Here is a 15,283-nt window from a genome sequence, read left to right as displayed (position 1 = left end):
TTGTTAAGGTAATCATTTACAAGTCAATCTGCTTCCCCCATCCATTCATCTTCCCTAGCAATCATTCACTGCCCCTAAAGAGAATTACCTGTAATTCTCCCTCTCGTAGTAAATAAAAAGCTACCCCTTAGTAATGTGTCTTAATTGTGAGTCGATCTTTCAGCAAACTTTCAGGGAAGAGCAAATTTCCCCTCACCCCCATAGTTTCCTATAGAGGAAAGGAGGACATACGGACAGTAGACAGGGAGAGCAACTACACTTCCTTGCATATATGTTATTCTGTAGGTAATGATTTAAAATTATGTAAATGGCCAGGTGCAGTGGCTCATGCCTGTAATCCTAGCACTCTGGGAGGCCAAGGCAGGTGGATTGCCCTGACCTCACAGGTTCGAGACCAGCCTGAGCAAGAGCGAGACCCCATCTCCAAAAAGAACCGTGTGTTGTGGCATGTCCCTATAGTCCCAGCTACTAGGGAGACTAGTAGAATCGCTTGAGCCCAAGAGTTTGAGGTTGCTGTGAGCTATGAGGCCACAGCACTCTAGAGAAGGTGACCAAATGAGACTAACTAAAAAAATAAATAAGGCTTGGCACCTGTGGTTCAAGCGGCTAAGGCACCAGCCACATATACCTGAGCTGGCAGGTTTGAATTCAGCCCGGGCCCACCAAACAACAACGATGGCTGCAACCAAAAATAGCCAGGCATCATGGCAGGCACCTGTAGTCCCAGCTACTTGGGAGGTGGAGGCAGGAGACTCGCTTGAGCCCAGGAGTTGGAGGTTGCTGTGAGCTATGATGTCACAGCACTCTACCCAGGGCGACAGCTTGAAGCTCTATCTCAAAAATTAATTAATTAATAAAATAAAATTATGTAAATACAGTAGAACCTCTATAAGTTGACCACCCAAGGAATTGTAACAAACTGCTCAATATACAGAGGTGGTCAACATAAAGAACTACTATACTGATATGTGCATTCATAGGAACAAAGACAAGAATTATAACAGCAACAAATCAGAAACTATATGGCTAAAAGGAAATTGAGGAACACTTTAAGAGTACTAAAAGAATAAAACTTTCAACCCAAAATTCTAAATCCTTCAAAAATACCACCAAAAATGAAGGTGAAGGCCGGGCGCGGTCGCTCACGCCTATAATCCTACCACTCTAGGAGGCCAAGGCGGTGGATTGCTTGAGCTCACAGGTTCAAGACTAGTCTAAGCAAGTACAAGACCCCATCTCTAAAAACTAGACAGGCATTGTGGCGGGCACCTGTATTCCCAGCTACTTGGGATGCTAAGACAAGAGTTTGAGGCTGCTGTGAGCAGTGACACTACGGCATTCTACTGAAGGCAACAAAGTGAAACTCTGTCTCACAAAAAAAAAAAGAAAGAAAAAACTGAAGGTGAAATACTTTTTCAGACAAGCAAATGCTGAGATAAGAAATATTAAGGAAATTCCTTAAGAAGGAATACGATATCAGAAGGAAACTCAGATTTACATAAAGAAACTATGGCGGTGCCTGTGGCTCAGTCGGTAAGGCGCCGGCCCCATATACCGAGGGCCCCAAACCCAGCCCCGGCTGAACTGCAACCAAAAAATAGCTGGGCGTTGTGGCGGGCGCCTGTAGTCCCAGCAACTCGGGAGGCTGAGGCAAGAGAATCGCTTAAGCCCAGGAGTTGGAGGTTGCTGTGAGCTGTGTGATGCCATGGCATTCTACCGAGGGCCATAAAGTGAGACTCTGTCTCTAGAAAAAAAAAAAAAACTATGATTGCTGGGCACAGTGGCTCACGCCTGTAATCCTAGCACTCTGGAAGGCCCAGGTGGGTGGACTGCTTGAGCTCATGAGTTCAAGACCAGCCAGAACAAAAGCAAGACCCTATCTATACTAAAAATAGAGAAACTGAGGCAAGAGGATCGCTTGAACCCAAGAGCTGGAGTTTGCTGTGAGCTATGATGCCATGGCACTCTACCCAGGGCAACAGCTTGAGACTCTGTCTAAAAAAGAAAAGAGAAAAACAAAAAGAAAAAAGAAATTATTAACTCCAAAAGTGGTTAAATTGAAGGCAAATATTCTTACCTTCAAAAATATTTTTATTTCTCATTATTCTAAAAGATAATTGCCTAGAGCACAGGTTGCCAAACTTTATGTAAGTGAAGCCAGAAAAGTGAACTGCAAGATGAAGTCTGAGAAGCTAACCTGAAGCAGTATAGCTGACCTGTTCTGCTTAGCTCACATTCTTTCCCACAGCCCCCATGATTATCTACTTAAGTTTTACCATGATTGTGAAGATGTTTGTCTCAGGAGACTCTGAGGAAGTAATTACACATAGATAATAGGTGTTGTGATATTGGTAAAGGTTACTTTGATGATATGATTTTTTTTGTAATTCTCTTAGATATTTTGTTAAAGTTAAAATTACCTTTATGTTGTTTAAACATTTTGCATTGTTAGAACTAAGACTACTTTAATATTTTCTGTCAGATAAAGTTAAGTTTTTCTAGGTTTGTTTCCTGGTAATTCCCACTATAAACATTATTAGAATTATAGCTGAGGAAGAACAGAATTGAGAGGCTACTCTCACCGTTCTCTAGAATTGCTGGCCTTCTGATAAATATTGTTTGGACTTAACCTCCATCTCTATGTACTGGCTGGACAGTGACAGACAGTCTGGTAACATAAAGAGCCAAACAATATTTAGGCTTAAAGAGTCATGCAGATTCTGTTGCAACTACTCAACTCTGCCATAACAGCATAAAAGCATAGATAACACCCAGATAAGTATAATTGTGCTCCCATAAAATTATACTTACAAAAACAAGCAGTTCAGTTTTTAAATTATAAAAATATAACATGTAGGAGATAATTGGAAATGGAATATTGACAAGATGTTTGATAAGGAATTTTTTTCTTTTGAGACAGAGTTTCACTATGTCACCCTCGGTAGAGTGTCTTGATGTCACAGCTCACAGCAACCTCAAACTCTTGTACTTAGGCGATTCTCTTGCCTGAGCCTCCCAGGTAGCGTGGGATTGCAGGCGTCTGCCATAATGCCCAGCTATTTTTTGTTGCAGTTGTTTAGTTGGCCCCGCAGGGCTCAAACACACCATCCTCAGTGTATGTGGTTGGCACTGTAACCACTGTGCAACAGGCACTGAGCCAATAAAGAAATTATTAATATTATAGATACAGTAATATTATTATGGTTATGTTCTTTTTCTTTTTATTAAATCATAACTGTATACATTAATGCATTTATGGGGTACAATGTGCTGATTTTATATACAATTTGGAGTACTTACATCAAACTGGTTAACACAGCCTTCACCTCACTTACTTGTTGTGTTAAGACATTTATACTCTGCTCTTAATAGATTTGACAAGTACCCTTGCAATATGCACCATAGGTGAGGTCCCACCAACTGCCCTCCCTCCATCTGGCTTCCCTTCCCCTCACCCTCCTCCATTCTGGCCTATAATTGTGTTTTATCATTTGTATGAAAATGTGGGTAATTAGGGCAGCACCTGTGGTTCAGTGGGTAGGGCACCAGCCCCATATACCAAGGATGGCACCTTCGAACCCAGCCCCGGCCAAACTGCAACAAAACAATAGCCAGGTGTTGTGGCAGGTGCCTATAGTCCCAGCTACTCAGGAGGCTGAGGCAAGAGAATAACCTAAGCCCAGGAGCTGGAGGTTACTGGGAGCTGTGACACTACAGCACTCTACCGAGGGTGATAAAGTGAGACTCTGTCTCTAAAAAAAAAAAAAAAAAAAAAGTGTGGGTAATTATACATAGTTTTCATAATAGTACTGAATACATTTGATACTTTTTCTTCCATTCTTGAGATACTTTACTAAGAATATGTTCCAGTTCCATCCATGTAAACATAGGAGGTAAAGTCTCCATCTTTTTTATGGCTGCATAATAGAGTTTGTTAATCCATTCATGGGGCAATGGGTACTTGAGCTTCTTCCATGACTTGGGAATTATGAATCGGGCTGCAATAAACATTGCCCTCCAAAGAGGCACAGGTTGGCTGACTGGATACAAAAACCCAGGCCAGATATCTGTCGCATACAAGAATCTCATCTCACCTTAAAGGATAAAAATAGACTGAGGGTGAAGGGATGGACAACTATAATTCAGGCAAATGGAAATCAGAAATAAGCAGGAGTTGCAATTTTATTCACAGATATAATAGGCTTAAACCAACAAAGGTCAGGAAAGTTAAGGATGGTCACTTCATATTTGTCAAGGGAAACAATGTGAAGAGATTTCAATTATTAACATCTATGCACTCTACCAGAATGTTCCTCAATTTATAAAGGAAACCCTAACAGACATGAACAATTTGATATCTTCCTGCACTATAATAGTTGGAGATTTCAACACCCCTTTGGCAGTGTTAGATAGATCCTCCAAGAAAAAAAAAATAACAAAGAAATATTGGACTTAGGGCAGCACCCGTGGCTCAGTGAGTAGGGTGCCAGCCCCATATACCGAGGGTGGCGTGTTCAAACCCAGCCCCGGCCAAACTGCAACAAAAAATAGCCAGGTATTATGGCAGGTACCTGTGGTCCCAGCTACTCTGGAGGGTGAGGCAAGAGAATAGCCTAAGCCCAAGAGCTAGAGGTTGCTGTGAGTTGTGATGCCACAGCACTCTACCAAGGGCAACAAAGTGAGACCCTGTCTCAAAAAAAAAAAAAAAAAAAAAAAAACAAAGACATATTGAACTTAAACTTGACCCTAAAACAAATGGACTTAATAGACATCTACAGAACATTTTATCCTAACAAAACTGAATACACATTCTTTTCATCAGCCCGTGGAACATCCTTCAAAATTGATCACATTTTAGGTCGCAAGTCTAACCTCAGCAAATTTAAAAGAAAAGAAATTATTCCTTGTACTTTCTCAGACCATCACAGAATAAAAATTAAACTCAATAACAACAGGAATCTTCACACTCAAACAAAGTCATGGAAACTAAATAACTTGATGATAAATGATAGCTGGGTCAAGGATGAGAATAAGAAATTACCAAATTTATGTTCCCTTTAAAAACAAGATCCTTATCTTTCATAGATGCATACTATATATTTATTAATGTACTGATGCTTCAGATTTGCTTCAAAGTAATAAAGAAAGGAAGTGAGTAGGGCTATTGAAGAAAGATTGGTCATTAAGATGATAACTGTTGAAGGTGAGTACATAGGGATCCAATTTACAATTCTCACTTTGTACATACTTATTTTGAGACAGAGTTTCAGTATGTTCAAACCTGGCCCTGGCCAAACTGCAACAGAGTGCCGTGGAGTGCCATGGCGTCACAGCTCATAGCAACCTAAAACTCTTGGGCTTAAGCAGTTCTCTCAACTCAGCCTCCCAAGTAGCTGGGACTACAGGTGCCTGCCACAACACCGGCTATTTTTTTGTTGCAGTTGTCATTGTTGTTTAGCAGCCTGAGCAGGTTTGAATCCTCTAGCCTTGGTGTATGTGTCTGTGCCCTAACCACTGAGCTACGGGTGCCAAGCCCTCATTTCATATATTTTGAAAAACTAAATGATACATGATACAGCAATCCCACTGCTGGGTATATATTAAAAACAAAGTAAATCCGTATATCATGCATATTTACTGCAGCACTATTCACAATAGCCAAAATATGGAGTCAATTTAAGTATCCATCAGATAAATAAAGAAAATGTAGTACATATACAAAATGGAATGGATTCAGCCATAAAAAAGAACGAAATCCTGTCATTTACAAGATCATGGAAGAAGCTACAGGATATTATGTTAAATGAAATAAGCCAGGCACAGAAAGACAAATATAGCAAGCATGTTCTCATATGCAGTAAGTAAAAATACTTGACCTCCCAACCACAATCCCACTTATTAAAAAGAAAAAGTTTTTAAAAAGAAAAAATTAGGCTCAGCGCCTATAGCTCAGTGTCTAGGGGCACCAGTCACAGACACCAGAGCTGGCAGGTTCGAACCCAGCCTGGGCCTGCCAAACAACAATGACGATTACAGTAAAAAAAAAAAAAAAAAAAAATAGCCAGGCATTGTGGCAAGCACCTATAGTCCCAGCTACTTAGGAGGCTGAGACAAGAGAACACTTAAGCCCAAGAGTTTGAGGTTGCTGTGAGCTGTGACGCCATGGCACTCTACCAAGAGTGACATAGTGAGACTCTGTCTCAAAAAAAAAAATTAATTTCATGGAAACTGAGTAGAACGATGGTTATGAGAGGCTGGGAACAGCAGTAGGGACTGTGTGGATGTGGATAAAGAGTAGTTGGCTAATGGGTACAAAAAGACAGACAAAAGGAATAAATATAATGTTCAGTAGCACAACAGTGTGACTACAGTTAACAATAATTTATTATTTATTTCAAAAAACTAGAAAGGTAGAATTGGAATGCTCCTAACACAAAGAAATTATAAATGTTTAATGTGATGAACATCCTAATTACCCTGATCATTATACACTTTATGCTTGTATTAAATATCACATGTACACCATAAACATGTACATCTTAAAAATTAAAAACTAGGGTGGCGCCTGTGGCTCAGAGAGTAGGGCACTGCCCCCATATACCGAGAATGGCAGGTTCAAACCTGGCCCTGGCCAAACTGCAACAAAAAAATAGCCGGGCATTGTGGCAGGCACCTGTAGTCCCAACTACTCGGGAGGCTGAGGCAAGAGAATCGCCTAGGTCCAGGAGATGGAGGTTGCTGTGAGCTGTGTGATACCACGGCACTCTACCATGGGTGATAAAGTGAGACTCTGTCTCTACAAAAAAAAAAAAAAAAAATAATGAAAAACTAAAAAACTCTGAGACACTTGTCTCAGAAAAAAAAAAAAAAGAAAAGAAAACCATAGGTTGTAAACACAAAGCTCTGCTCTCACATGGAAACAGCACTGCTATAAAAATTGCATAACAACTGCATAGCACCTAGCACACAGTCAATGCTTAATATGTAGTATCTGAAGAATCCTGATAAAAGTGCCACAAGTTCAAATCCCAGCTCCATTGACATTCATGAGACATTAATCTGGTTACTTAACCACTTTGTGCTTCAGTTTCCCCATCTGTAAAACTGAGATAATGGTACCATCATCACAAGGTTGATGTGAGGAAGAAATATACTAATACATATAAAGTACTTAATATCAGACACAGAGCAGGGGCTAGATAAATGTTAGTTCAAGTTGAAGATTCCCAGGGAGTCAATCCAGTTCTGTTCCAGGTATATACTAAGGAAGTAAGCTGGTCTTTGTCCCTTGTTTCCCCGAGGTTCTGTCTAAACTTTGAATTTCCTGGCAGGAACTGTGGTCCACACATGTAATCCTAGCACTCTGGAAGGCTGAGGTAGGTGGATTGCTTAGCTCAGGAGTTCAAGGCCAGCCTGAACAAGAGAAGGAGGGAGGGAGGGAAGGAGGGAGGGAGGAAGAGAGGGAAAGAAAGAGTGAGAGAAAGAAAAAAAGGAGAGAAAGAAAGGAAGGAGGGAGGGAAAGAAGTAAGGAGGGAGGGAGGGAGGGGAAGGAAAGGAAAGGAAAGGAAGGAAGGGAGAAAGAGAAAACAAAGAAGGAAGGGAAGGAAGAATGAAGGAATAAAGGAAGGAAACGAAAGGGAGAAAGGAGAGGAGAGAAAAGAAAGGGAAAAGGAAAGGAAAGGAAGACAGACTAGCCAGACGTGGTGACACACACCTGTAGTCCCAGCTATTCAGGGAGGCTGAGGCAAAAGAATCACTTGAACCTAGGAGTTTGAGGTTGCTATGAGCTATACTATGACACCAGGACAATCCAGTCTGAGGCTGTTAACAGAGTGAGACTTTGTAAATAAATAAATAAATAAATAAATAAATAAATAAATAAATAAATAAACAAACTTAGAATTTCCTGAATGACAGGTTTGTATTTTTGAGACAGAGTCTCACTTTGTCACCTTGGTAGAGTGCTGTGCCATCCATGCTTGGGCTCAAGTGATTTCTTGCCTCAGCCTCCCCAGTAGCTGGGACTATAGGCACGGCCACAACGCCCCACTATTTTTAGAGCCAGGCTGGTCTGGAACGGATGAGCTCAAGCAATCCACCCGCCTCGGCCTCCCAGAGTGCTAGGATTACATGTGTGAGCCACCGTGCCTGTTCTATGACAGTACTTTTGTTATTGATGGTGGATTCTGATAGTTTATACTAAAAATTGAGTCAAGGTAGGCCACTAGATAGTTTATGCCAAAGAGATGACTGAGGATGGGGGCTAACCGCATCGGTCAAAAGATATAAGCTCAAAACTCTACAGATAACAATAGGAGGCTGAAGATTGAGCCCAGTTATGAGACCAATAATCTAATCAATCATGCTTATATAATGAAACCCCAAGAAAAACTCTAGACACATGGGTGAGCTACTCTGGTTGGCAATACTCTTCATATTGTCACACACTAATCTACCAGAACAGTAACAGGTCCTGACTCCACAAGGAAAACCCAAGAAATCTTCATGTTTGGGAGCTTCCTAGACTTCTCCCTGTGTATCTCTCCCTTTTCCTGGTTTGAACTTGTATCCTGTTGCTATAATAAAATTGTAATTTTAAGTATGGCACTGTCCTGAGTTCTATGGGTCATTCTATTAATAGAACTCCTGAATTTATAGCCAGTTGGTCAGAAATGAGGGTGGTCCTGTTAACCACCAAACGTATCCTGTCTGAGCAGCTCTCTTCTAGAGGACTACGCCTTTAACCTGTGAAGTTTGACCTATTTCCAGGTGGTTGGTGTCAGAAGTCATTGCAGTCACTAAAGTGCCATGTGACCCCCATTATCTCCTCTCAAGAGAATTAGTAACATTGTTCTACAAGTTGAACCAGGACTATGGCCCTCTGACCCTCCAGCCTCCTATATATACAAACTTCCAGGCCCTCAGTTAATGGACCCTGATCTTTGTCTAACCATCAATGGGGAAAAAAGGTGACTTAGACTCCATGCCCCTCCCTCTCCCATGCACAGGTAGGTTCTTGCACTTATATACCCATGTGCACAGAAACACACATGCATAACTTTGTTGCTTAGCTTGGGAAAGTGAGAGGAACAATTAGAGAGGCAGAGCCAAACCCATGCAGTAAAAGGGCTTTGAGCCCAGGAGTTGGAGGTTGCAGTGAGCTAGGCTGATGCCACAGCACTCTAGCCTGGGCGACAGTTAAAAAAGCAAGGCAGTATCAAGCAGGATTCAGCTTGGTCCTAGAGGCCTGGCTCCCAGGTGGAGGGTGGCTAGTGATATGGTCTCCAGCTAGCCAGCCCCTTTACTTAGGGCCAGCTTCCTCACACTGCCCAGGCTGTAGCCATTATTATAGATCTTTTTCCTGCCCCCTAAATATAGATACACATTACCCAAAATTCTGTCTTTTATAACTCTGGGTAGATGACTCCTAAATCATCATTTGTAGTCCTGACCTCTTTTGAGCCATCAAGTCCAACTGCCTATTGGATATCTACTGAATGGCCAGCCAGTATCTCAAACTGAACATATCCAAAACTGAATTCATCAACTTTACGGGCTCTCATCCAACCAACCCTCCTCATGTATTTTTTTTCATTTTTTTGATACAGAGTCTCACTATGTCGCCCTTGATAGAGTGTCGTGGCATCACAGCTCACAGCAACCTCAAACTCTTGGGCTTAAGCAACTCTCTTGCCTCAGCCTCCCAAGTAGCTGAGACTACAGGTGCCCACCACAATGCATGGCTATATTTTTGTTGTAGTTGTCATGTTGTTTAGCTTGCCCTGGCCGAGTTCGAACCCACCAGCCTCAGTGTATGTGGCTGGTGCCACAACCACTGTGCTACGGGCACCAAGCCTCTCCTCATGTATTACCTACTTTGTTCAGGGCATCACCATGCTCTTAGCTAAATATAGCCTTCCTTTTCTTTTCTTTTATTCTTTTTCTTTTTAATTTTTGAGACATGGTCTCAATCTGTCACCCAGGCTAAGAGTGCCATGGCATCGTCATAGCTCACTGTAACTTCAAACACCAGGACTCAAAAAATCCTCCTGCCTTAGCCTCCTGAATAGCTGGGACTACTGGTGTGTACCACCATACATGGCTAATTTTTTTTCCTGTTTTTGGTAGAGATGAGATCTCACTAAATTGCTCAGTCTGGTCTCAAACCCCTGACCTCAAAAGATCCTCCTGCCTGGCCAGATGCAGTGGCTCACACCTATGATCCTAGCACTGTGGGAGGTCGAGACAGGTGGATTGCTTGAGCTCATGAGTTCAAGATGACCAGGCTAAGCAAGAACAAGGCCCCATCTCTACTTAAAAAAAAAAAAAAAAATAGAAAAACTAGTCAGGCATACAAAGGCAAGAGGATTGCTCAAGCCCAAGAGTTTGAGGTTGATATCAGCTATGATGCCACAACACTTTACCCAGGGTGAAACAGTGAAGACTGTCCCCCCCCCCCAAAAAAAAATGCAGACTCCATCCCAGGCCTACTGAATCAGAACCTGCAATTTAACAAGATTCCCCAAATGACTGCTGTGCACATTAAAGTGACCTAAGACATATTCTCCTAGCACAATACAAACCTTCCTGGATTCTGCCTTGCCTCTAAAATACGCACTATTGCTGTAGTCCAGATGCCCATTATTTCTTCCCAGGACTATTTCAATAGCTTTACTGGTCTTCTAGATTTCAGACATTCCCCAGTGTAACTCATCCTATTATATTGTCCAATTCATGATTTTAAACCCTTCACGCCTCAAAAATACCCAATGGCTCCTCATAATCCATTAAACCTCCCAGGTTAGTAGTCAATAATACATAGTTCACCAAAAAAGTGTTAAGACAGACGGTGTTATGGTCCATCATTTCACTTCCAACAAACAGTTGATAGCATTCTTTCTGACCCCCTGTGCAAGTTTCAACTTGCTCTGCATATCGGTGGTGCTGGGAGGGCTTCATTTGTTTCCATCGTGTGGATTTTACATTTCTTGATTTTTGTGTATCTCAAAACTTTCATAATGACCCACATATAATAAAAAATAACACTTATTGTATGATAATTATATGCCAGGCACCCTATTAAGTATGTTAATTCATCTAGTGTGTTAGCTCATTTAATCTATCTAACAACTCTATAAAGTATTGCTGTATTTCAAGTTTACAGATGGGTGAACTGAGGGATGAGGGGCTTTGGTAATCTCCCCCAATATTCCACTACTTAAGAGACAGTGCTTAGAATCAAACCTAAGCAAATTGACTCCAGAGCACACATTTCTAACCACTATTTCAAACTGCCTCCATAATTCAGCAGGCTTACCTACTAAACCGTATCTCCTAAAACACATAATTCCCTGTGCTTCACCTAAAGTGATTTGTTGTTCTATAGATACATTAGTACCTCCCAGCCTCTGTGCCTGTCGATGAAAGGCTGTGCAGCATAAATGAAATTAGTTAGGCTTCAGGGTCAGAACCAGGTTCAAATTTCAGGCCTAGCCAGTAACTAGTTATAGTCTCTAAGGAAATCATCAAACCTCTCTGCGTCTGATTTCCTCATCTGTATGTAAAATGCAATTAAAAGCCACCTAACTGAAATGGTTGCTGTGAAGTTTAGAAAATACACAGAAGGACTTAGCACCTGTAGTTCAAGTGGCTAAGACACCAGCCACATACACCATAGCTGGTGGGTTCGAATCCAGCCTGGGCCTGCCAAACAACAATGACAACCACAACCGAAAAAAGCTGGGCATTGTGGCATGCGCCTGTAGTCCCAGCTACTTTGGAGGCCAAGGCAAGAGAATCGCTTAAGCCTGAGAGTTGGAGATTACTGTGAGCTGTGATGCCTCTGCACTCTACCCAGGGTGACAGCTTGAAGCTCTGTCTCAAAAAAAAAAGGAAAGAAAGAAAAGAAAATACACAGATGTTTTGCACAATGCCTGGCACATAGCAGGTGTTCAAGCATTAATAGGTCTCATGCTCACCTGAAATTTCAAATCATACCCATTCTTTGAGGCCCCCTCAAATATAACTTCTACCATGTAGCTTGCTTGATCACCTCAACTTTCCAAGATAGACTCTTCTATTAAATTTCCCTGATATTTTATGCACAACTCTCTTACATATTGCCTTATTTTAGCAGTATATATTTGTCTTAGCCCTTCAAATTAGACTGCAAGCACCACCGGGGTAGGCCCTTTGTATTCCCTAAGGCAACTAGCATAGTGCACTGCACATTATGAGTTCAATAAGCATTTGTTGAATAGAAGTGGATTGGATATTGTGTATGAGTGACCAAAACGACTCAAGTTAATTGAGGAAAGCTCCACGGAAGAAGAGTGGCGCAGTTTAGATGAAAGCTAGTAACTAAGCACCTATGACTATGTGCTAAGCACCATGTGTATATTAACTCATTCTGTCCTCTCACTAATCCTGTGACGAATTTCCATCACTATTTTCCCAAAAAGAAAACTGAAATTCAGAGTGATTTTACTCAAGATCACAACTGCTCCATGAATACTTAACCCAACTCACTCTTTTTAACTGCTATATCCCCAGTGCCAAAACAAGCTCCTGGAACAAAGTGGATGTTCAACAAACATCTTTTAAATGAACTAAAAGATGAACAAAGAGAGCTGGTAAGCAGCAGAGAATCAAGTTCACATGGCTTCCAGTTCAGTTCTCCACTGTTAAGCTGCCCATTTAAAACAGAGGAAAGGCCAAGCACGATGGCTCACACCTGTACTCCTAGCACCCTGAGCAGAGATGGGTGGATTGCTCGAGCTCAGGAGTTCTAGACCAGCCTGAGCAAGAGTGAGACCATTCTCTACTAAAAATGGCCAGGTATAGGCTCAGCACCTGTAGCTCAGCATCTAGGGTGCCAGCCAGATACACTAGAGCTGGCGGGTTTGAACCCAGCCCAGACCTGCCAAACAACAATGACAACTACAACCAAAGAATAGCCAGGCGCTGTGGCAGGTGCCTGTAGGCCCAGTTCCTTAGGAGGCTGAGGCAAGAGAATCACTTAAGTTCAAAAGTTTGAGGTTGCTGTGAGCTGTAATGCCAGGGCACTCTACCGAGAGTGACAAACTGAGACTCTGTCTCAAAAATAAAAAAAAAAAAAAATAGTCAGGTGTTGTGATGGGCACCAGTAGTCACAGCTACTTTAGAGACTGAGGCAAAAGGAACTCTTTAACCCAGGAGTTTGTGTTTGCTATTAGCTATGAAACCATGGCACTCTATCCAGGGCGACAGAGATTAAAATAAAATAAAATAAGGAAAAGCAAGTACCACTTATGGAACTACTACATAGAGTGCTGTAATGTCACAGCTCATGGCAACCTCCAACTCCTGGGCTTAGGCAATTCTCTTGCCTCAGCCTCCCAACCGGCTGGGACTACAGGCACGGGCCACAACGCCTGGCTATTTTTTGTTGCAGTTTGACCGGGCGGGGTTCAAACCCCCCACGGTATATGGGGCCAGCGCCCTGCCCACTGAGACACAGGCACCACCCACCTTACATAAATTGTTATCTTTTAAAAATTCTGAGGCAGAAAAAAATTTTTTTTTTTTTTTTTTTGAGACAGAGTCTCACTATGTTGCCCTTGGTAGAGTGCCCTGGCGTCACAACTTACAGCAACCTCAAACTCTTGGGCTTAAGCAATTCTTTTGCCTCAGCCTCCCAAGTAGCTGGGACTACAGGCACCCACCAACAACGCCTGGCTATTTTTTTGTTGCAGTTATCGTTGTTTAGGTGGCCTGGGCCAGATTCGAACCCACCAGCCTGGGTGTATGCGGCCAGCGCCCTACCCACTGAGCTATGAGCGCCACACCAGACATTTTTATTATCTACACTTTACAGATGAAGACGCTCCCTCCAAGAAATGACTTGCGCAAATTTATACAAGCAGCAGAGTGGGTGGATTCCAGCCCAGGTTAAATTTAATTTCAAAACCATGTGTTCTTAAATACTAGTCCACACTTTGGGATTGTACTTGCAATAGAAATTCTATCCCCTGTATAGACAGGAGCATGAGAGTTCTGGGAAGAAGATGGCAGGAAATTATGGACAGGAAGGGCAGAGATTAAACTTAGCCCACTGGGGTAAATGAACACATCAAGACACAAGATATAACCGGGCGCGGTGGCTCACGCCTGTAATCCTAGCACTCTGGGAGGCCGAGGTGGGTGAATTGCTTGAGCTCACAGGTTCAAGACCAGCCTGAGCTAGAGCGAGACCTCGTCTCACAAAAAAAAAAAAACAATAGCCAGGCATTGTAGCCGGCACCTGTTTTCCCAACTATGTGGGAGGCTGAGGCAAGAGAATCGCTTAAGCACATGAGTTTGAGATTGCTGTGAGCTGTGACGCTACGGCACTCTACCAAGGACAACAGAGTGAGACTCTGTCTCAAAAAAAGGCTCAAGATATAAGCAGTAACTCCTTAATGTCCTATGCATGGGACGCAATATCTCATTAATCCCAGAATGCTGCTACTCCGACAAAGGCTGGTAATAGGTTTTGATATAAGAGGACAGCGGCAGAAAAGATACTTAGGGAATCTTAAAGTTCGCCATTTAACACAGTGCGGGGAAGGAGGACGAGCCTTAAGAGCATGGGAAAGGAAAGAGAATGGGAGTATCACAAGTAGGCGTTAAAGAAACAAGGAAGGCAGGGGACAAAGCAGTTAGCCCAAAGAACAGGTGCGGTGTTGGGACTGGTGGAGTACAGGAAGGGCCTCCCGAACGGAAGAGGCTCCGGCTCTCTCAGGTAAAAAGCCCGTCCCCTGACTTCTTTAGGACGCATTCTGCCTCATCCTCGGTCCCATTTGTCGCAGATCCCAAGCTCACCAGGGGCCTGGGTGATGCTGTCCCCGGGTTTCTTGGAGACTCCGCCGCTTCCGCCATCTTGGCCCTCGGTCTCTCGCGTCGCTCCCACAGGCCTTTGCGGAACCTAAGACGTGGAGGTAGCGGCCAGTCAGCGCGTCATCACGCGTCACTGAGTCGCGCCTGGGGTTGGCTGGCTGACCCGCCCTCTGCGTTCCCTCGCCCTCTAGGTGTTGGGGAGAGGCGAGGTGTTGCTCACTTCTTTTCTTTGGCTTTATGGGTTCCGCTAGACACGCTCCCTCTGTCACTACTCCACCTAATCTTGAGATCGCTTCTTCGGTTTCCTGACCGCGGCTGCCTTCTTCCCCACCGATCCCACACACCTATTTTTTTTCTTTTTTTCAGTTCTTGGCCAGGACCGGGTTTAAACCCACCACCTCCAGTATATGGGGCCGGCACCCTATTC

General features: G+C 42.9%; 1 protein-coding gene across 1 annotated transcript in view; it reads right to left on the bottom strand.

The window, feature by feature from the left end:
• YIPF6 (Yip1 domain family member 6) overlaps positions 1-14,934 on the bottom strand; it is a 41,937-nt gene extending 27,003 nt beyond the window's left edge. The window contains exon 1 of the mRNA XM_053579454.1: positions 14,842-14,934. Coding sequence (XP_053435429.1) covers positions 14,842-14,898 — 57 coding nt within the window. The 5' untranslated portion in view covers positions 14,899-14,934. The remainder of the gene's footprint in view (positions 1-14,841) is intronic.
• Positions 14,935-15,283: the final 349 nt, after the last annotated feature.

This window comes from Nycticebus coucang, chromosome X, assembly GCF_027406575.1.
Source record: "Nycticebus coucang isolate mNycCou1 chromosome X, mNycCou1.pri, whole genome shotgun sequence".
NCBI lineage: Eukaryota > Metazoa > Chordata > Mammalia > Primates > Lorisidae > Nycticebus > Nycticebus coucang.
Note: the sequence above shows the minus strand (reverse complement) of the source record. Positions and strands in the feature narration are given on the sequence as shown.